The sequence below is a fragment of the Pyrgilauda ruficollis genome, unplaced genomic scaffold, assembly GCF_017590135.1.
Source record: "Pyrgilauda ruficollis isolate IOZ18807 unplaced genomic scaffold, ASM1759013v1 scaffold45, whole genome shotgun sequence".
NCBI classification, from domain to species: domain Eukaryota; kingdom Metazoa; phylum Chordata; class Aves; order Passeriformes; family Passeridae; genus Pyrgilauda; species Pyrgilauda ruficollis.
Window position 1 is genome coordinate 4,103,196 of NW_024526044.1, and position 22,522 is coordinate 4,125,717.

At 43.8% G+C, this 22,522-nt stretch overlaps 1 protein-coding gene across 1 annotated transcript in view; it reads left to right on the plus strand.

Annotated features, from left to right (window-relative positions):
• Window positions 1–6,755: 6,755 nt before the first annotated feature.
• Window positions 6,756–22,522, plus strand: part of LOC121359458 (formin-like protein 13) — a 28,097-nt gene continuing 12,330 nt past the window's right edge. Inside the window, exons 1-6 of the mRNA XM_041478403.1 lie at window positions 6,756–6,886; window positions 16,445–16,549; window positions 17,441–17,527; window positions 18,474–18,647; window positions 20,014–20,162; window positions 21,975–22,136. Of these exons, the coding sequence (XP_041334337.1) occupies window positions 6,851–6,886; window positions 16,445–16,549; window positions 17,441–17,527; window positions 18,474–18,647; window positions 20,014–20,162; window positions 21,975–22,136 (713 nt within the window). The 5' untranslated portion in view covers window positions 6,756–6,850. The remainder of the gene's footprint in view (window positions 6,887–16,444; window positions 16,550–17,440; window positions 17,528–18,473; window positions 18,648–20,013; window positions 20,163–21,974; window positions 22,137–22,522) is intronic.

The window sequence follows — 22,522 nt, forward strand, 5'->3', positions numbered from 1 at the left end:
CCCACAGAAGAGTTTTGTGTCACTGCTCCACAGCCTACTGCAGAAGGGCAGAGTGACCCCTCAATGCCCCCCTGCTCCTCCCCAACCCCCTCTTTGAATCTGTGCTCTGTTATTGTCTTCTGGTGGTTATTCATTATTTTTGGATAGAAATCTGTCTTGGTTTGAAAAGGCAGATTTATATACAAAAGGCAGGAGCCTCCCTTGAAATGGAAAATGTAAACTCTTTCTCTCCAAACTGTGATAATTTTGAAATTAAGGTGCTCTCAGGGGAAGATGTGAGGATAGAATACACACCCCCAGCCACGTCTTTTAACCTAATAGCTGTGTCTAGATATAATATCTAGAGATATTATCACTTAGGATTTTCTTGATTTGAGCCATGCCAGCTTGAAATGCTTGTGTGGAAGGAGAGCCTCGGTGCTAACAGGGTGTCCAGAGATCTGTCACTGCTGCAAATTCACCCCCTGCCTCGTGGGTTATTGTTCCTTCCCTGGCTAATTAAGTGTCAGAGCATAAAATACTGCTTTGAGCATTGTGCAGAGCTGAGATTCGAGGCCAGGTACATCATTCCTGTATCTTAACTACAAGACAGGGGTTTTTTTCTCCTCAGTTTAATTCTCCTTTCCCTCTCACTCCTTGAAAAGCAGAGCAGGAAGCTCACTCAGCCTGGGATCTGAGTTTTCTCCTCTGCAGCAGGACAGGGATTTTTGCTGGAAATTTCCTTAATTTCCCTGTGAAGAGGGAAGTGAGGAGTGAACACAGCCAAGCTGTGCAGACTCCTGCTCTTCCCATTCCTCAGCAAAGAGCCTGGTGATAAAAAAGAGCAAAGAGCCTGAATAACTCCCTGAAGCAGAGGCTGGAATTTCCAAAAGCTCTCAGTAACAGCCTGTGGCTGGCAAACATCGATGGCTGAGGTTTCCTAAGAGCAAAAACACAGGAGAGGGCAGAGCTGAGTGCTCCCTACAGTGTAAAACAGAGAATAATGATGAATTCTTCCTGGAGGGAACGCTGCCAGGTCTGGGCTCAGTTTAGCCCTTTTCAGATTTGTGGCTGCTGCTGCCCAGGATTGTGTCCTCATGGCTCTTTCCCTGGGGATGCTCCCCAGCCCCTGTGCCAGAGTGCTGCCCAAAGGTGAGGTTGATTTCCATGGATTTCAGGGCTCTTCCCCTGGGGATGCTCCCCAGCCCCTGTGCCAGAGTGCTGCCCAAAGGTGAGGTTGATTTCCACGGATTTCCTCCTCTGAACAGCAATTCTGTCAGTCCTGGTGGAGGAAAGCTGGCTGGTGTTCTCTGTGCCACAGCTTCAGGAAAGATGGCCCTGCACTCCTGCTTGCTGAAGTTGGGTGTTTCAGTGCCTTGCTTGGGCTTCAATTCCACCACTGGATGTGAAAAGGGTGAGGATTTTGGGGAGTGCTTGGATATTGTCTGCAATTCCTGACTGCAATGGAATTCCCTGTGCAGGGCACAGGTGGGTGAGGAGCTCCAGTGACATTCCTGACCTGGGGCACAGTGGGGAACCTTTGCTTTATTCTCATCTTGCTGCCCAAGACTGAAAACAGGGCCAGGCACTGGGGCAGAGCTGCCCCAGCCTGTGCTGTCCAGACCAGGCAGGTAAGGAGGGGGGGAGGAGGCAGCTGCAATCTCCTGTTATGATTTTTAATATTTTGTAATTAAAAAAAAATTAATATTTGGTTTGCCAAAACCAGAATATCTGTTTTAATGATGAAAGGACTGAAGTTTCAAAAGGAGGCTGCAGGAGAAGGGGCACCCCTTGGTCACAGAGCTCTTCCAGGAGGAAAATCCACCCTGGACCATGCAAGACCCTGGCTCTGTGCCCCTTTAGAGGGTGCTGCTGTTTCCCAGCTTTCAGAAGATGGTCCAGCTGCCCTCAGGACTGCTTTAGCTCCACCTTTGATTCCACAGGCAGTTCCTTGCTTCTTTCAGACCTTTCAGCAGGTGCTGCTTGCCCCTGCAGTGCCGGCATTCCCGGAGCCATTCCCTGGCACAGTCCCTGAGAATCCCTGGCTTTCTGACTCCTCTCATTTAAACCCACAAACTCTTCAAAGGTTTTGCTTTATGATCCGCTTTTTATAGCCTGAAATTCAGGCAGTTTCTGGTGCCACCTTGTGTCACAGAGGAGCAGATCTGTGGAGCTGTCACTTCCTCTGGACATTGGAATATTGTGGGTTTAACTTCTTGACTTTGGGGTGCAGCATCAGAATTAGCAAGGTCAGATCACCAGGGAGATTCAGAGGGTGACACTTCTGCATGAAATGAGTTTGAAGCAGTTGAAAAATTAATTAAATTATGAATTGGTGCTTTGGCTTTGCCTGGAATTGTTCAAGGCCAGGTTGGACAGGGCTTGGAGCAACCTGGGATAGTGGAAGGTGTCCCATGGCAGGGGATGGAACGAGATGAGCTTTAAATTTCTTTTTCAACCCAGAGATTCCGTGTTTCCATGATTTCCTCTATTGCTGTTTGCTGCACACAGTGAGGAGCTCAAAGGAAATTGCTCAGGTAGATGAAGAATTGTTATTTTTGGAAATGTGTGGGCTGTCCCTTTCCTTGATGCTGAGCCACTGTCCAAGGCAGAAAGCTGCTGGGAACAGTTTTGTTGTTCAGAATTCAGCAGCTGAATAGTTTGTGCACTATCAATTGAGGGAATTACTAATAGCTCCATTGCTAATTACTGATTTGCTTTATTTATGTGTCAAGCTACCACTGTGCTTTGCAGATGTATTGTAAAATAAGTGAAAAATAAGAAAAGAAGCCAAAAAATGACACTTCCATCAATCAGGCCTTGTGTACCAACTTCTTCATTGCAATGAGCAGATGAATTTTCTCTACCTCCAAGTTCCTACTTTTACTTTTTTTCCTTTTATGGATCCTCCCATTATGCATTCAGAATACTGAATTAATTAAAAAATTAACTCATATTACCCCCCAAAAATTTAAACTCATATTTTATGGGAAAATATTTATTTTGTGGCATATCTGGTGAAACGTGGTAAAAGTTTAAATCTTCTTCATGAGTGAGGGTGCTGCAAAAATGGGCAAAATTTGTGCTGAGCATCACTAGATGTCACCCTCGACCTGAATTTAGTTTCACAGGAGTTTTAACTTTAAATTACTCCTGTTCTGTTCTCATACTCCCCCCTCTTTTCCCCCCACCTTGCTTTTAATGCATCTTCCAGTTCAGTGCAGCACAAACTGTCGTGCATCAATATTTTCCTTGCTTAAAACCACAATCAAAATTAGGCCAAATAGAAATTACTGGAATCTTCAATACCATCAATTTCTGTGCTAGATCAGCACTGAGGAAACAGAAAAAGAAAAATCTCCTGGAGAGGGTTTCTGTCTAACGGGTCTGGTTGGATTTTGTTCAGATCTTGTTGGAATCTCCATCGTGGGAAATGAAGAGGAATGCTGAGGTCAAACCCGCATAAAGTCACGAGGAGCTCTGACTTCTTCTCTGTTCCAGCACCATTTCCACAGGAAAAAAAAAAGAAAAGGCCCTTTTATAAAACAGGCTTAGGCAGTAATTTTCAGGTGAAGCAAGTTTTCAGGGAAAGGCTTTGTTTTTCAACTCTGAAATTCTTTGTGAGAGCATTCCAGCCCTGCTGGAACATTCATGCTTGAATGAGAGGCAAAAATGTGTTTATGAAGTTCATGCTGTGTTTATGGATTTATTTAAAGAATAATTTCATTCAGGTCTCATTTTTTTAACCTGAAATAACTTATTTAATGACATTAATTTCTTAGATATGAAAAGGTTTAGGAAAATTCTTTAATGAAATGAAAAAGAGAGTTTTGCCTATTAAACACATCTTTAGGTTGACTGAAAACATACTGGTCATAGATTTAGAGTTTTTTTCTTTAACTTCCACAAAAAGCACAGAACAATGAGTCCACATGGGGTTATCTGATATTGGAAAACCCTTTGGGGTTTAGAATTTCAGGAAGCAGGCAGGGAGTTTGGTTTGTGGCCTGTGAAGTCACTGTGAGATAACAGAGACCAGGAGATTGGAGGGGATGCTCACACCTCGTGGCTGGAAGGAAGTTTGGGAAAAGGTGTTCAGAACCTCTGGGAGTAAATCTGAGAGAACCCAGTCCTTTTAGCCTAAAACCCGTGAGGTTTAGGGAGAGAATTGGGATAGTTCAGCCTGGAGAAGCTCTGGGGTGAGCTCAGTGTGGCCTTGCAGGGCCTGCAGGAGCTGCAGCAAAGATGGAGAGAGGATTTCCAAGGGATAGCACACAGGGAATGGCTCCAAACTGACAGAGAATAAGTTTAGATGGGATATTAGGAAAAATTTCCTCCTGTGAGGGTGGTGAGGCCCTGGCACAGGGTGCCAGAGCAGCTGTGGGAAGTGTCCCAGGCCAGGCTGAACAGAGTTGATGTTTTTCTACAGCAAAACTTGCACTGCTGGTCCAAAACATTCACCTGGTGCTTTGCTCAGGCAATGCACAAAGAGTTCTTGTTCTTCCAGGTTGGTTCCAAGCCCTTTCTCCCATGATTTCCATCCCTTCTGGAGGGTGGTTTGTTCCAGCAGGGAATTTGCTGCAGCTCCTGATTCTGGCATGTGCTGGAATCCATTCGCTGAGAGCAAAGAAAGGGAAATTACACCAGAGCCTTTATTCAAGGAAGGTGTAATTTAGGGCTTCAGATTAATTGAAAATGTTTGCTCCAAGGGCAGCAATTGAGCTCTGCTCTGATTAAGTGCTTGCTCCCAGGCTCTGTGGCCTTGCAGAGGGGAAGGACCCTCACGTCTGCAGAACCTTTGTGAGGAAAACCTGTCATTTCCCCACTCTGAAATGTTCTGTGCTGCTGAAATCATGTTAGGAAGAGAAGTTCCTTGGGATTCTCTAATTTCCAAAGAAAATTGTTGTTCCTCAAGGGCTGAGCGTTCTAAGGGGGAACAGGCCAGTACTAGAAATGTGATTCTGAGGGAATTAGTTGCTATTTTATTTTAACCAAATGGCTTCAGATAATTGTCAAAGAAAGGTGTTTCCCAGGAATCCTTTTTCTAGTTTAGTGAAAAATTTCCATCTGTCACACTGGACACAGAGCACTCAGAATTGAGGGCATTGAAAGACAATCTTTTATTAAATATTTCTTCAGAAGAGCTGGATTTAGTCAGGCACTGTTATATTATTGGCTGTGTTAAGCTAACACTCCATCAAAGAATTACTTTTAATCAGTTCAAACGATTAAACCCTGGTTATATCAGCATGTATTGACCTTCCATTTAATTTCCAGTGCCTCGAGTGATCTGGGAGAGTTCTTTCCTAATCCTTTCTCTTCCACTTCTACCTGCAGAGCTCTGGCACTGATGGATGGGATTTGTACTGTGAGGGTGTCACTGTGATATTTTCTGGAAAAATCCCTTCACCAGGATTTCTCTCCTGGGAAGCTGAGAAGCCTCAGAGAAAAAGGAAAACAATATTATCTAATTTGCTTCTCCTGTATTTTGCTGCTTTGGAATGTGTTTGGAGGTTGTTTACCCACAGGTGATTGTTTCATTGGTTTCATGTGAATTGTGTTTACTTATTGGCCAATTGGGGTCAAGCTGTGTCAGGACTCTGGAAAGAGTCACGAGTTTTTCATTAGTATCTTTAGCTTTCTGTCTGTATCCTTTCTGTATTCTTTAGTATAGTTTAGGATTCTTTAACATAATATAGATCATAAAATAATAAATTAGCCTTCTGAGGACATGGAGTCAGATTCATCATTTCCTTCCAATGTCAGGGCACCCCCAAATACAAGAGTGGGGGCTGAGCCAGAGCCCACCCTGGGCTCACAGAGATCCAGTGGCACCTGCTCTGCCCCGACCCCCTCAGCTTCCTGTCTTGTTTCTGTTAAAAATCTGCTTTTAGAGCAGCAGAGGAAGGAACTCAACCTTCATCAACCCCAAACGTTTTCAATTCCTGTTGCTTCTTAAAAACTCTGCTTTGCATTGACGTTTCAGAGTTTTTGATTTTCTCCTCTGCCTCTGCTTGGAGGAGAAGAACTTTCAAAATGTGCAGGGTTTCACCTTCCAGCTGTGTCTCCTCAGAACTTTCAGCCTCCACATTGATTCTGACACGGGTTTGTGATGTTGCAGGAGTCACCAGAGAAAGGAGGGGAAACCAAGGTGTGCTTTCCCTGCAGCTGCTGAACAATTTTTGTCAGGGCTGGGGTTTGATTTCAGGAATGCTTTGCTGGTAATTCCCTCTCCTAATCACAATTCTCTCCAGAAGTACAGACAGCAAAGAGAACGTTTAAAATGCTGTTTATCTTTAGAGGGATCTTGTGCATTAAGCTGCAGGTGCTCCCCCCCAACGTGCAGCTACCCATGCTGGAGTTTGAGATGTGTTAAAATTGCTGCTGTGCATAAAAACACTGCTGGGAACATTCAGCGTTGTGTTTGTAGTTCCTCAGGCAAACTCCCTTACATTTAGCATGGAATCTATGTGGGAACTGACATATGTTGGGTGTTCAGACAGATGCAATGTAATAAATCATAATAAATAGTAATAAATCACCATTTCAGTATTCAGGGCTCAGTGATTTCAGGAAGGCTCTGGAACATAAATATCAGTTCAGGAAAAGCAAACAACTTCTACATTTTTTTTTTTTTTGGGTCTTTCCACAGAGCTGCCATAAGGAAGGAAAGCATCATTATTGTTTCTTTCAGTTCTCAGCATAAAAGGAAGTAACACTTAATAAAAGCCATTGGCTGCAAGATTTCATAAGAGAGAGAGGCAGAGAGAGAGAGGAGCAGCATGCTGTGGAGAAGCAGGAGTGATTCATGAATAAACTGCTCCTTGGCACCCTGTAGGATACTGATGAAACAAATAGAATTTCCCCAGACATGGATAATACAAGAACAGCAGACACTTTTTCACAGGTAAAGCACAAAGTGTTATGGCTGGTGTGGAAGTGCTGCTTGTTGTGTGTAGCTGAGATGGTTTATCAGAAACTGGGGGTGACTTTGTGCTTTATTGGCAAGGGATTTGCAGTAGGTTTTGGTGTAATGGACTATTATGTGATATGAGCTCAGCCTGCTCTAATATATCACAGAGTGTTTGCAGAAGGTGTGCAGGAGACAATATTTTTCTGTGCTTTATTCTTGAGAAAGTTGAAATGTGCAAAGTTTTCCTGATACAAGGAGAGAAAATCAGTCTTTCTCCTGCCATGCTAGAGAGGATTTATTAACACCTTATATTATCTGTGCTAAAAATTTCCATAAGGTAATTGGAAGGAAGAAAAAGTGCTTTGTATTATAGGCAAAAGCAGTCTTTTGATAATCCTACAGGAATCTGAGGTGATTGATATGCCAGGATTGAACACACATCAGCTTGCAGCACTGTGGATTTGTCTGAGTGCCTGCCACACACAGAGACTTGGAGCAGTCTGCTTGTTTCAATATTTGGGATAACTGAGTCGTGGGAAGCTCTTCTGTGCCTGGAACAACTGATGGGATTGGCAGAGGGAAAGAGGAATCAGGGAAAAGAGGAATCGGGGAAAAGAGGGGATTGGCAGAGGGAAAGATGAACCAGGGAGAAGAGCAGTCAGGGAAAAGAGGAATCAGGGAGAACAGTCAGGGAAAACAGGGGATTGGCAGAGGGAAAGATGAACTAGGTAGAAGAGCAGTCAGGGAAAAGAGGGGATTGGCAGAGGGAAAGATGAATCAGGGAAAAGAAGAATCAGGGAAGAGAGGAATCAGGGAAAAGACCAGTTAAGGAAGAGAGGAATTGTGTTGTGTGCAGGCTCTGAGCTCTCCTGGCCAGCCAAGGGTGAGGGCTGGGTGGATCCAGCTTGCTTGGCTCCCCTTGTTCCCCAGGTGTGAGAGATTTGCCAGGCCAAGCTCTGGCAAACCCCAGAGCAATCACACAGACGAGGAGGAAAACAAAACCTCTTTGTGGCTTTCTGCTTTGTCACAGGGGAAAAGGGCAGGGGCTGCTCTTGCACATTTTGGAAGTTTTTCTCCTCCGAGCAGAGGCAGAGGAGACAATCAGAAGGGCAGGGATGGGTGACCCAAACACTGGATTCTTGAGCTTGCCATACATCAGTTGCTCCAGCTGAAGTGCTGTAAGATTGCAGCTCGCATCTGGCACTGCTGCAGGAGATGCTGAGGCGCTGCCATCCCTGTGGAGCCATCCCTGTTGATGCCAGAGGGGTTGGGAGGGCACAAGCCCAGCCCTGCAGGGATTTTTCCCCTCTCCCTGCTGGCCCTGGCCAGGGGTTTCTGGCTGGCACAGACACTCAGGCAGCTCAGGGATCTCTCATCTTCCCTCTTGCTCTGCTGGGTGCTCAGGGGCAGCACAGGTGTGGAAATAATCAAATGCTTGCCTCCAGAGAGGGCTTTACTGACTGAGAACAAACAGGAAACCAGGGCCAGGTGGTGCCACTTGTCACCGACTTTCACGCACGGAGCTCGGCTTGCAGGAGCACCAAAATACCCACAAAGGCAAACTGTGCCTGAGAAAAACCAGTTTGAAACTTCTTGTGAGCTCCTTTTAAAAGCAGGCTTTGTGTTTTCCTGAGGCTTTTCATCTGAGAGCTGCTAAGATCATGCTGCAAGGTCAGAGCCTTTTGCCTTTCCACCCTGCTTTACTCTAATCAACTGCTTTAAAGCACTTTATCCCCGTGGATTTCCCCTACAATTTTCATTGGACTTTTTCTTAAAGGCCACCTCTCTTAGATGATTGATTTTTTTCCCCCCTATTTCTTTTTTTCAATTTTTTTTTATTTCCCTGGTCTTTTCTAAGGTAGTTTAAAGTGGATTTTCACCGTATACTTACCACGGGATTAATTCTATTTAAATGAGGCCAAATGAGCTAATATTTTCTGATGTGTGTGTTCATGAAGGTGCACCCAGCCTTGGCTGCAGCTCTGGTGGCCTGAGGGACAGGCCTGAAGCACATCCTCTCCTCCTCACACCCAAACAAAGTTAAATTTCCTGCTCCTGAGCCATTTGGAGCTCCATGTTCCTTTCTCAATATTGCCCAAATTCCTTGGAGATTCATATGTTGTTACAATTATTCACTCCACACCTTCATACCAGTAAGAAATAAATTACAATAAAATATATTTTTATATACCAGTAAGAAATAAATTACAATAAAATAAATTTTTATATACCAGTAAGAAATAACTTACAACAAAATGTCTTTGGGTTCCTCCAGCTCCTTCTGGAAGTGGCAGAATGAATATTCCCAATATTCATTTTCCTGGGAGCACAATGAATATTCCCAAGCCTTTTTTTTTTTAACAGAAATTATTTTCTGACTTTAAGACCCAGCTTAAATAGATGTCCAGGTAGCTGATCCTGAGGAATTGGCCCATTTGGAAAAAAACAGTGTATTTTTAAAGTGTTGAGAACTGAACAGAACAAAATCATTTATAGAGACAAGGATCACATCCTGCTGAATCTGTCAGAGTTCAGGAGGAGATGGACAAGGAGAAATTTACCTCAAGATTTTGCTGGGATGATTTATGAACAACCCAGAATCCTGGGGAAAGGAAAAGCCAGGTCAGAAATGATACATCAGCAGATGGATGCTCATTGGGTTTTTATTTTTATTTCTTTTTGCAAGCTCTTAATCCATGTTTTGATTAGTACATAATGAAGGGCTTGTTCATTAAATGTTCCAGCTAATTAAGAAGAAACTCGTGGACCCCTGGATCCTCAGTTAAAGGTGCATGAAATCACTGCTGCTTTCTCTCTGCCACACTTCATACCTTTTGCTTAGCAGGTGTTAATGTGATTTAATAAACCTCCAGCAGGATGAAACCTCTTGTTCAGCATTTAGCAATTTTAGCATTAGATTTAGAATTAATCTTTCTGTTACAAGACATGAGGGCACAAGGTGAGGTTGTGAGCAGAAGGATGCATGTTTTTCTCCTAAAAAATTAGATGTGTCTGTAAAATAGCCCAGCAATCTTTCTTTCTTCACAAAATTAATTTTACTCTCACATTAATAAGCAAATATGATAATCCTTGATACTTCTTATCACTGTGGATTATTTAAATTGCCATCACTAAGGGCACAGAATGCTATTATTTTAGTAGCAAACTGAAATGCTCCTGTATGAGCCACCTCCTTTATTCTATTTCAGTCCATTTTGTAGCAGAGCATTTAAACTGTACCTCAAGAAACTGCTGGGTAAGTTCACACTGAAGGATTGTTTTGAAATCAGGTCTAATTTAAAATATTCAGGCCACAGACTGTGGTGATGCTGAGGCTGCTTCTGACAAAGCAGCAATGGTGCCTGGAGGAGATTTCCAGGGAAATCTCTGCCTTGGAAATAAAGGCTCGCAGGCTGGATGGAGTTTTCCAACATTTTTAAATCTCTGCCTGCCCCTTTCCCCTGGAAAAGCAATGGAACCTTCAGTTCTTTGTAGGTTTGCACTGAATTAAAGTGCAAAACAAGGTTAGATATGGGCCAAAGCATTTGTTTAATTCTTCTTAAGGATGTGCAGTGATAAGAGACTCCATAATTTTCCTTGGATGGCTCAGTGTTATTCTTATATTTTCCAAACATCTCAGCAGAACCTCTTTTGTTGTAATTTCACTCTTTTGCTGGAATGTAATTTCTCTCTTTTGCTGTAATTTCACTCTTTTGCTATAATTAATTTCTCTCTTTTGCTGTAATTTTCTCTCACATTTCTCATTACCTCACCACAGAGGGAGCCTCCTGCTCCTTCCCTTATGAACCCGTGCCTGTCCCAGGCTGTGAAATCCCAATTCTTCCCTTGAAAATCCCATTTTTCCAAAGCTCTGCTTACTCTCACTATCCAGAGCTGGATCATCCAGCTCTTTTCATGGAAATCTTCCCTCCCATTCCAGCAGGATCAGTGCTGAGCACTCTTATTTCAGTGTTTTGCTGCTGTCTGGAATCTCCCCGAGGGAAATTCCCTTTTATTGCAGCAGCACCACGGTGGGAACTGCTGTCACTCTGCAAGCTGCTCAAACTTCTGGGCTTTTTCTGCAAAAAATATGTTCTTCAGCCAGTGCTTGTGAAGCTGGCAGCTCCTGCTGAGCATCCAGATTTTTTTTCCCCCCCCTCTGCTTGCTGAATTATAGATTATTGCTGCTCTCATTTGTCAAGGTTGTTTGGAATTTGAATCCCCCTCTCAGTTCTCTCCAGCTGCCCATCAAAATCTGCAAATTTAATAAAAATAATCTGCAGTCCTTCAGCAGATCACTGATGAAACAGTGATCAAGTAGCACAAAACTACATCAGTCTCCTGTGCAAGCAGCTCCACGCAATTTATCCTGAATTTTCACAGTGAAATTACTTTCCAAGTGTCATTTTCCTGATGAGTTCTCAGAGCTGGTGGAGCAGGAGGCTCCGTGTTGGTGACTGAGGGAAAATCTGAAGTGTTTTCCTCGTGTGAGACCTAGAAAGTGTCATTTTTTTCAGAGGGAATTTTAAGAAATGTTAAGGCTTCGAGATTTCTCAATATGGTGGTATTTTCAATACTGAAAATAGTTAAAATTGTTGGCATTGTGACCATGCTGTGGACACTGGGCACCAGTTTGTAGCTTCATGGTTTTGAGAACTGTTCTTGGAGATTTTGATGTTGTTGCAATCAATCACTCCATACCTTTATACCAGTAAGAAATAAATTACAATAAAATGTCTTTTGGTTCCTCCAGCTCCTCCTGGAAGTGGCAGAATTTCCAATATTTTCATGGAAATCAAGCTCCTGTTTGATGAATCCCTTCTTCTTTGAATAAATGTTGACAGGCACTATTCAGCCAGATATGGATCTGCAAAAAATAATGCAAAACATTATTACAGATGGATAATTTAAATGATGAATAGCAGCTCTGTTTGACAAATAATATTAGTCTGTCTCTGGGCTGCAAAAGGTGGAATTGCCACATAAAAATACCACATCAGTCACCTGATTTGGGATTTCATGTAAATTGAAACTGAAGGCCTTTCAGATACCCCAGTCCTAGGAGAAAACCACTGCCCTGGAAATGTTTGGGAGCACTCAGCACGTTTTGAGCTGAGTTCAAACCCAGTGAAAGTGAATAAATTAGGAGAGAGAAGTTGATAAAACCAAGCTGGAGCTTTAAGGCAATCCAGATTGGGTCTGTTGTCTTGAAAATGACACATTCAGCATGCAGGCACAGCGAACTTCAGTCAGATTTATGCCTCAAAATTAATGAATTCTCTGTAAAGCAGCAATTAGCCCTGACCTGATCCTTTTCCTTGGAGCCAGAAGCTGCTGCTGGAGGGCAGAGGATTTGGAACAAGCCCTCCCAGCCCCTTCCCTCTGCATCCTGCACACCCAGGAGCTGCTGGCTCTTGCTCCTGCAGGGAGCAGGTGAGGCTGTTCAATGTTTCATCAGGACAAGAGTAAGGAATGCTTAACAATGAAAAGCTTGGCTAGAGCTGAATGAAAACCTCTCTTCGGTGCAGGGAGCAGGATTTCTGCATGACTGGGCTTTGTTGTCTCAGGAGATGCTAGAGCAGGGTGGGTGAGCTCTGATCTCCCCCAGGTGTGCCTGGGATGTTGTCTGACCGTGTCACACCAGTGTTTGTGACACTTCTGTGGGATGGGGAGCCACATTTCCTGCTCTGTGCCTCCAGAGATGATAGAACAGGGCTGGGTGAGCTCTGATCTCCCCCAGGTGTGCCTGGGATGATGTCTGTCCCTGTCACAGCAGTGTTTGTGGCACCTCTGTGGGGTTGGGTGATCTGTGATCTCCCCCCAGGTGTGCCTGGGATGATGTCTGTCCCTGTCACACCAGTGTGTGTGACACCTCTGTGGGATGGGGAGCCACATTTCCTGCTCTGTGCTCCCGTGGGTGCACATGCACACATCCCAGGAGCATTTCTGCATGGGATTGCCTCATGCTGTGAGATAAGAGGAATAAGAACAAGCTGAGCCAAAGCCACCATTGGCTCCAATTCCTCTGCAGGCAGTGCAGGGAAGGGCTCTCAGCTGGCAGGGGGATTGTCCCCTGGGGAAGCCCAGAGAGCTCAGGGGGTGCCCAGGAGCCAGAGCCATCCTGTGACCCTCTGGGGCAGTGAACTGCAGGGTGAGGGTCAGAGAGAGCAGCCAGAGGAGCACGTTTGGTGTTTTACCCCTGGGCAGTGCCCCAGGTGCTGGGTGTTCCCTCTGCCTCTCATCCTGCTGTCAGCATGACCCCGAGAGTCTCTTTTCCCAGCCCAATGGGTCAAAGAAAGAGTCAGAATTCTTCAGCTCTGGTTCACAAGGTTGTTTATTGTCTCTTATCTAAAACATTCTTTTTCAGACCCGCAGAGCTCTGCTCAGCAGGTCTGTCAAGGGCACACTGCCACCCCCTGGGCTGGTGTCCACATTTTATACTATGAACTACGTGTACTTTATTTATCATTATTTTCCAATACCTATCACCTGTGTTAGACTGTCAACTTCTATTCTAAACCATTCCAAATGCGCCACCATCACCCAGAAGATGGAGGCTAGGAAGAAGGACAGGACAACACCCACATCCCTCCATCTTGCCTCCTAGACTCCTATAGTAAAATCCCCAAAACTCCATTTTTCACCCTGTGTTTCGTTCATTATCACTCTACTTAAACTTCTGTGACTTGTGATTCTTCACACAAGGTTGGTCATTTGCTCCATGGGTTAGGATTGAAATCCCAAGTGTCTTTGGCCCCCTGCCAGGGGCACCAGAGGGGCATCCTGGGCTCTGACATCTGCCCTGCTCAGACCCTCCTGGATGATGTGGCTTTAACCCTTTTCCTTCACGGGCTCCTGGCAGATCTGGGATTTTCCCAGTGGTGTTCTACAGCATCCAGACTCCCTGCAAACCCTCTAGGGGATCCTTTTAGGTCAGTGGGAGAGGCAGGAAGGCCTGGGAGGGCACTGCTGGCAGCTGCCCCAGAGCAGGGCAGAAATCTCCTCTCTCCCCACTAAACACATTTTATACCAGGCCAAAAAGAGAAAAACCTCAGCTCTCCTTCCAGAGAAAGTCTGGAGCCCCAGGCTCTTCCTTCAATTGTGAGTTCTTTCAAAGCACTTGTGTGGCTCTGCTGAATTTGGGGAGGGTGATGACAATTTAATCTGTTTTAAACAAGCTGCTGTAACCTGGCAGGTGAGTGAGTGCATTATTAACACAATCTCGTGTATTTCCTTAATGTGCCTGCTTTGTAATAGAAGAATTTATTTTTGTTTCTAAGTTTTGGTATTCAGTCTTGTATGAAACATTCAGTTTGGTTGCTCCAGTCACATTTTATTAGGCAATATAGCACAGACTGGCTTAGTGGCATTTTGGTGGATAACATGACAAATTTCTTTTCTTTTTAAGAAAAATGTAACCAAAACAAACACATGACAAAAATTGTGTCATGCTGAGAGAAAAGCCCCAGAGACACAAAATGATAAAGGTCAGGGTCTGGTACAGAAGTCTTATTTGCAAGTAAAAATACCGTGAAATGTGATTGTCAACAACCTAAGTGAGCCAGGCAGACTTCTGACAAATAATTCTGACAGTTCTCATGAACTGAAAAATGCCTTTTTTACCTCTCTTGGCTTTGGAAATGTTTCCCTCCTGCTTCCAGATGTGCAGAGAGTTAAGAGAGGTGTAAAATAACAAGGTGCTGTTAAAAATAACCTGCTCCAAGCAGAGTTTCTTTTGTGCTCCTTGGGGATGGATTCTCTGTCAGGAGTCTGACTCCCTAACAAACCTTCCTGGATTTAAATACACAGAATGATTTGTTTCTCTTTTGTAAACATTTTTTTCCCTTGTCCATTACTAAGCAAATTAAGAAATGTTTCTTCTTGCTCTCACGTCTTGGGCAGAAATGAATTTGAGTGTAGAAGAGACTTTGGTGAAGGTAAGGAGAAAGAAGAGTTGAGTGCTGAGTTGAATCTCTTCCTTTCTGCAATTTTTTTAAAAAAAGAAAATATCTTAAAACATTAAATTTGAAAAAAAAAATGAGAATTGTCATTGTGCTGCAAAAATTCTTTGACTCTTTCTCCAAAAGGCCAAAGAGGCAAAAACACTTCCTGAGTTCAACAGGCTCCTGCACTTTGGGGCTGGCACAGCTTTGCCTGAAGGTAACTCTGTTTTCCAGTTCAAATAGATCCACATTCCTGTTTGCTCACACAGAGCCTGTCCAGTGGGGAATTGTCTTGTCTGTCACAGTCATATTTTATGGAAAAATCTCTTTGCCCAGGATTTTCTCCTGGAAAGCTGAGAAGCCTCAGAGAAAAAGGAAACCAATTCTTATTTCATTTGCTTCTGCTGTGTTGTGCTCATGTAGAATGTGAGAGAGACTCATGTTTGGAGACTGTTTACCCACAGGTGGTTGTTTCATTGGTTTCATGTGAATTATTTTGATTTATTGGCCAGTCAGGGCCAAGCTGTGTCAGACTCTGGAGAGAGTCACGAGTTTTCATTATTATCTTTTTAGCCTTCTGTCTGTATCCTTTCTGTATTCTTTAGTATAGTATAGTTTAGTATTCTTTAATATAATATAGATAATAAAATAATCAATTAGCCTTCTGAGAACGAGGAGCCAGGTTCATCATTCCTCCCTGCCTCTGGGAACCCCACAAATATTGAGAATGAGGAGCCAGGTTCATCATTCCTCCCTTCCTCTGGGAACCCCACAAATACGACACTCATCCCGATCTCATCCCACCCAGTGCATGGGAGGTGTGAAAATGTGGCCATTTCAAATTCCAGCAGCAAGCAGGGAGGTCACTGTGGGGAGTGGCTGTCACACAGGGTCTGTCTCAAAGGTTGTTTTTCCCCCAAAACCCCGGCACTGCCTTGCCAGCAGTGTCACAGCTGCACTCCTGTGCCCCCCGAGCCTCCCCTCTCCTTTCTTCTTGGCTTGGCTCCTGTTTGCCATCACAGCCACACCTGCTGCACTCAGGAGTGACAGAAATTCCTCTGGGAGTTCACTGGCAGCTCAAGCTCCTGTTTTGGGCAGAGAAAAAGGGGAAGTGGAACTCTGGCTTTTCCTGTGCTTCACTGAGTCCCCGTGGCAGCTGCACCTCCCCGTACCAACAGCAGTTTGCCCCCTCTTCATCCTGAGCATTTCAAATGCTCCTGATTTTTCTTTCATGTTGTCCTGTGTGCAGGGCTTTGCACTCAGGATGAGACAGACTGCCATGCAAAATTGATGTTTTCACTTCTTGCCAGGGTTTCTAACTCAAAAGGGTTTCCCCCTGGCAGTTCTATCTCCAGATATTACCAACACATCTTCTGAAGTTGTAAAGGCCTCTGTACATTTGATGTCATGTGGACTTTGACCAGGTTTCAAAGGGAGATTGTATTTGCTGGGCAGGTTGTCAGTAGAACATAAAATATGAGTGAAATTGTAATTTTATGGCAGCTACCGTGGTTGTGTCACAAGCACTCTGTATCCTCCACAGCCAGATGAAAAACCAGTCTCTAAAAACATTTGATTGATCTTTTTTTTTTTTTTTTTTTCCTCCTAGTTAAGCCAGGAAAAAATCCTCAAAATCATGAACATGGTGAAAAATAAAGAAGTGAGCATTGAAGGAGCTCTGCATTTGGCACAGAAGGAGGTGTATGCTGGAAAGGTGAGGCTGCTCCTTTGATGAGTTTGGTAACACGTTCAGATGTTCTGGAGAGCCCTGCTGAGCTGAGAGGGTGTCTTGGTTGCTCTCCAGGATACAATCCTGGTTTGGGAATCACAAAGAGCCCAATTCCCAATCCGACAGGGCAGGAGCAGCTGGCTGGTGCTGCCTGTGCCCTGTGTGATGCTGCTCCATGGAAATGCTGGCATTGCCTGGGTTGAGGAGCTCAAACCCACACAAGGGTTGTTATTCCAAGGGTAACAACGAGTCCTGCATTAATAAATGTGGGGCAGAATCCCAGAACTGCAGAATCACAGACTGGTTTGGGTTGGAAGGGACCTTAAGTTCATCCTGTACCACATCCCTGCACTTCCCACTGTCCCAAGCCCTGTCCAACCTGGCCTTGGGCACTGCCAGGGATCCAGGGCCTGCCCACCCTCACAGGGAGGGATTTCCTCCCAATATCCCATTAAACCTCCTCAATTTCAGTGTGAAGCCATTCCCTGTGTGCTGTCCCTCCATCCCCTGTAAATCCTCTCTCTCCATCTTTCCTGCAGCTCCTTCAGGCTCTGCAAGGCTTCTCTTCTCCAGGGCTCACCACCCTCAGAGTAAAGAATTTCTTCCTCATATTCAATCCAAACTCACTCCCTGTCAGTGTGAAGCCATTCCCTGTGTCCTGTCCCTGCCCTTGGGAATAATCTTTCTCTCCACCTTCATTAAGGTGATTAACAAAAGTCAGGAGGATTTTTCCATCTGTCTCCACGTGGAATTCTCCTGCAGGGCTCCAGTGTTGTTTCTGCTCACAGAGAGATCTCACCTGAGCACAGCAGGATTTGGGTGGCCAAACTTCATCCCAGCATGAGATGTGTTCCTGATTTCTGTTCTGCTTTCCAGGATCCCCAGGATTTGTTAACTGGCTCCCAATTTAACTTCATTATCTACAAATACAAACACTACCGGTGGCAGAAGCGGATTCTGCAGGTAACCTTGACAATTCTCACTTTTGGTGCAGTGTATAAAATATAATAAAGCCAGCTTCTGTCAATAACACCTGATGGTGATTTCCTGTTTCATGAAGTCAGGGACAGAGGTTTCATGTTTTTTGCTGGATTTCACTAAAACTTCTTTCAGTTTGGACAACATTTGATAGTGAACAATCCAAATCATGCATGCTACGGGGTGGTTTTTATTTACTACATCTTAACTGTACAAAATATAAATTTTCCAGCATTATCCACCATTTCTTGGAATGAAAAGATTATTTCTTTAGACATAAAGTGGAAAAATGGAGAGACGTGTAGTAGATGTGGAAGTTATCAGTCTGGGAACCTGGATTAGCTTAATTTCAGTTCTCTAATTACCAGCAGCCTTCAAAAGTCAGAGATAATCTTGAGAAAGGTTCTGCTTTGGAGGTTTCCTGCTAGAAACAGGACCGAGGGAAAGGGCACAGTGTGGGAATTTGGTGGTGTGGTCTGTACAAGTTTTAACTTCTAACTTAGAACTGCTTTTCTAACCCCCTGCATTTCAGAGACCGAAGGAGTGAGGAACTGGACGAGTGGTTCTGCTGTTAGTTTGTGCTGAAAGGGAAGTTTCTGCTCTGGGTTTTGTGAGACAAGGAGAATTTAAAAAGAAATAATATCCCAGAGTGATAAATTGATGCATATTCATCAAAAGAGACATGTGGAAACACAGCTTGCAAGGAATATCTGGGCGGTTTTGTCACTAAAACAAACATTGGGCATTTTGTCACTAAAACAAACATTACATTCTTCATGGTGGAATGTAATTTTAAAATTATATTTATTCTGCTCTTTTATCTAAACACCTTCACCTGGCAAAATTGGGATTCTGCCTTTGCCTTCCAACAAAGATTTAGTAGTTTTTTTAACATCACTTGCCTGGAGTGATGCAGAACTTTCTCTCGCAGCTTGATTTCAGCAGCAGGACCATTTTTAACATCGAGAAGGGCACTATCAGGAAGCAGTTCCCTTTCTCACAAGTCAGAGGCTGCGAGGACTCGGAGAGGAGGCGTTTCAGCATCCTGTTCCACGGCAGGCAGCACTACGAGCTGGAGGCTGTGTCCCTGGATGACAAAAGGAAGGTGAGCTGGGGAAAGCGCTGCAGTGAATCCCAGCTGGGTGGAGGCTCCAGCACTGCTGGGCAGTGTGCAGGCAGCTGTGGCTGCATTTTCCTCCACAGAGAAAAGCAAGGCACAGCTTCCCAGCGATATTTTCTGGGAATCGCAGCAAGGAACCTCAGAGAAAGAAAAAACAATTTTTATTTCATTTGCTGTGCCTATGTTTGTGCCAAAGTAGAATGGAATATGAGGATTGTTTACCCAGAGTGATGGGGTTTTGTTTCTTTGACCAATCTCTGCAAGCTGTGTCCTGTCGGTCAGGAGACAGCCACGAGATTCTGAGCAGGGGAGTTGAGTGCTTGTGCAGATTCAGTTTAGATGTAGTGTAATATAATATAGAATAATATAGAATAACATAGAATAACATAGAATAATATAATATAATATAATGTAGAATAATATAACATAACATGACATAACATAACATAACATAATATTACATTATATTACATTATATTATATTACATTATATTACATTATATATAATATACTACTATTATAATGCTATAATACTATAATATAATTCTATAATAATACTTTGTTATAAAACAATAAAGTAATTAATTAGCCTTCTGATATCACTGGAGTCCTCCTCATGGTTTATCCCTGCCATGGGGGTCGCTTTGAATCCTATAGGCAGGGCAGGAGGGATGGATTTGTTCTGCTGGGACATGGAACCAAGGCAGTGTGAGCTCGGGGTGGAGCCTGGCCTCAGATTTTGGCACAGTTCAGAGGAGATGTAAAGGCAGCTCGAGATGAGATGGGAGAGTGGGGGCAGCTCTGCAGCCACAGCATGGCTGGAACTGCTCTGGAGTGTTAAAACAAGCAAACAAAGCTGGTGATGTGCACAGCTGAATCCTAATGGAGCTTTGCAAGCACTTTTTGTTCTCTGTATAAGATATTTCACAACGTGCCCCGTATTAAGGATGAATTAGGATTGTCCTCATGCTGAGAAAAGAGCCAGTGGTTCATCTTTGAGCATTGTCTGAGAATTTCAGCTGAATCAAGCCGAGTGTTGCGTGGGCTTGAACTGAGATGAGCAGAAACTTTGTCCTGGACTGCTTTGTACATGAATTTAAAAGTTCTGGTTTACAGTAACCCCTTCAGAGTAAAATTATATTCTCCTTAGACTGACAGGTTTAGGATTGTGGGGACAAAACCAAATTGCAGTTAAGGAGTTTTGCATCATAGAAAGACCTGGGTTATTTTATGCTGATTTATTTTACCCATTTGACTGTGGCCCTGTACTTGTAAAATCCAACTATTGATGCCTTATTCAAGGGAATTTATGTGGAAAACAGTTTTCTCTCTGCTGCCACTTATTATCTAGATAATCTACCTGCTGAGCAGAGTTATTCAGAGCAATTCTTACAAGAGACCAGCAGAGTCCTGCCCTGGGAGAGTTGCAGAATGTGATGTGATCCACGAAGGGCTGCTGGATCTGCAGCAGAACACCTTAACCTCCACTGAATGGGTGAAGTATGAGCTCTGGATTTTGTTCAAACTTCTGATAGATGCATTTTGATTTGAATGTGCTGATAGTAATTTTATTATTTAGTTGTTTTTTGAAGTATAAAGGTAGATGCCCAGTCTGCATGAGAAGGAAGCGCTACAATGAGCTGCCAGGGCACCCAGAAAACCAAAGTTGTGATCTGGAGCCTGCTGGGAGCATTGGCAGCACAAATCTCTAATGGTGATGGTGCTCAGAACCAATTTGATGCTGGAACTTTGTTTCTCTCATGACTTTTTCCCTCCATTCTCAGTAATCCAGTGGTTTTCCATGGTTTGCTCCCCATTCTGAGACAGCTCCTAAAACACCTGGGAATTTCTTAAACCATCAAAGGAGAGGAAGAGAGAGGAAAGAAATTCTGTCTAGCTAATGAAAAAAAATTCACATTGTAATTATCTGCACAGAGTAATTATCTCAAAAGACTTCACGCTTCACAGAAAATGATTTTAATTGGTTTTAAAAGGCTGCCACTGTTTGTGCTGTAAACACACCATCCTCGAGTGTGTCCAGGATTTGTTACCTTGCAACACTGAACAGGTTTGTTAACAAACAAAAATTGATTTCTATTTATCTTGTGAAGCAAAGCCCTTGTTGTGTTCTTCTCAATATTAATCCTCTCTCTTCTTCCTTTTTTTTTTTTTTAATTTTTTTTTCTGGCAAAGTAAGTGATGGTGGGAGCATCTGGAGATCCAATTAAACCATAAGTCCATGCTGGAAGAAAGGAGAGTTCAATAGCACTGCCAGCCCCATTAAACAATTCTTATCACTTTGACTGCTTGTATGGGAATTCATGCAATTTTTATTTTATGTTTAATTTGTTCTGGAGCAGCTAAACTTACTTAAATTCTTCACAGAACACCTCAATCAACCATCCACACCTTGAAGAGAGAGTGGAGGGAGAGTTTTGTAGAACTGCCAGAATGAAAAAGAAAGGCAGAAACCCTCCAGAAAAAGGAGGAGGCAAAATGTTAAATAAGAATAAATCCACAGCAAAGCCCAGCCTCTTGTTGGGACCTTAGTTAAAAGAGCAGGGCAGAATTCCAGAGGAGAGGCCAAAGCACAGGACTCTGCTGCAATGGAAGCTCTGCATGCTCAGGCCATTTCTTCCAGGATTAATTATAATTTAAAGAGCTTTTCTCTAAATTTTGGCACAGTCACCTCTGCTGGAAGCCCTCAAGAGCAGAATACTTTAAGCCTTTCCTGCCTAGTGACTCCAGGGAATGATGGGTCCAGGATGAGTTGCCACGGAGTAACAGGAGTTCCAGGAGAGGGATATTGGGCTGGATGATGGGGAACTAAATTTGGGGATTTGTTTATAGCTTGGTGGAGTGAAACCTGGAAGGCACAGAAACTCTGGAGCCTTATGCACTGCTGGAATCCACAGATGGATTCCTTTAAAAGCTCAGAGTCCCAAAGATCCACTACCCCAAATAAACAAGAGGAGCAAATGGAGAGGGAGGGACAGAGCGTGGCTGAAAAATCAACAGGACTTGAGTGATTTTGAATTGATGATCAGATTTAATTTTAGCTCTCACTGGGCATGGCAGGCTGCTCAGATTTTATGTCACACTTTCTTTAGGTGTCAGATGAAAACAAGAAACTCTCAAATAAGAACATCTCAAAGATTTTATTCTCTGCTATTGATATTTTTGACTGTTCCATGGAGGATGCTGTAAAAATGTGGAGATTTATTGACATTGGAAGGTGCTTTAACAAGGGCCAGGCTGTGTAAAGAAGACAGCAGTGAGGAATGAGCTGTGTCTCCATCCCTTGTCCCCCAGGTGCCTGGCAGAGCTGCGGGAAGGAGAATTGGCCTTGTACTGCCTGGGGCTGGGGGGCAGGAGCCCTGCAGCCACAATTCCCCTGGCAGCTGTGAGCGTGGGGGAGAGCAGGGACAGTGGCTGCAGCACCTTCTCCCTGCACACCAGAGACCACCACTACCTGTGAGTACATGATTAATGATCTGGTGCAGCAGAGCTGTGGCCACATTTCTCTCCACAGAGAAAAGCAAGGGACAGCTTCTCAAGGATATTTTCTGGGAATTGCAGTGAGGAGCTTCAGAGAAATAAAAGACAATTTTTATTTCATTTGCTGCGCCTGTGTTTGTGCAGAAATAGAATGGAATATGGAGATTGTTTACCCAGAGTGATGGGGTTTTGTTTCTTTGACCCATCTCTGCAAGCTGTGTCCTGTCAGTCAGGAGACAGCCACGAGATCTGGTTGAGTTCTTGTGTAGATTCAGTTTAGATGCAGTGTAATATAGAATAATATAGCATAATAAAGTAATTAATTAGCCCTCTGATATCGATGGAGTCCTGCTTGTCATTTC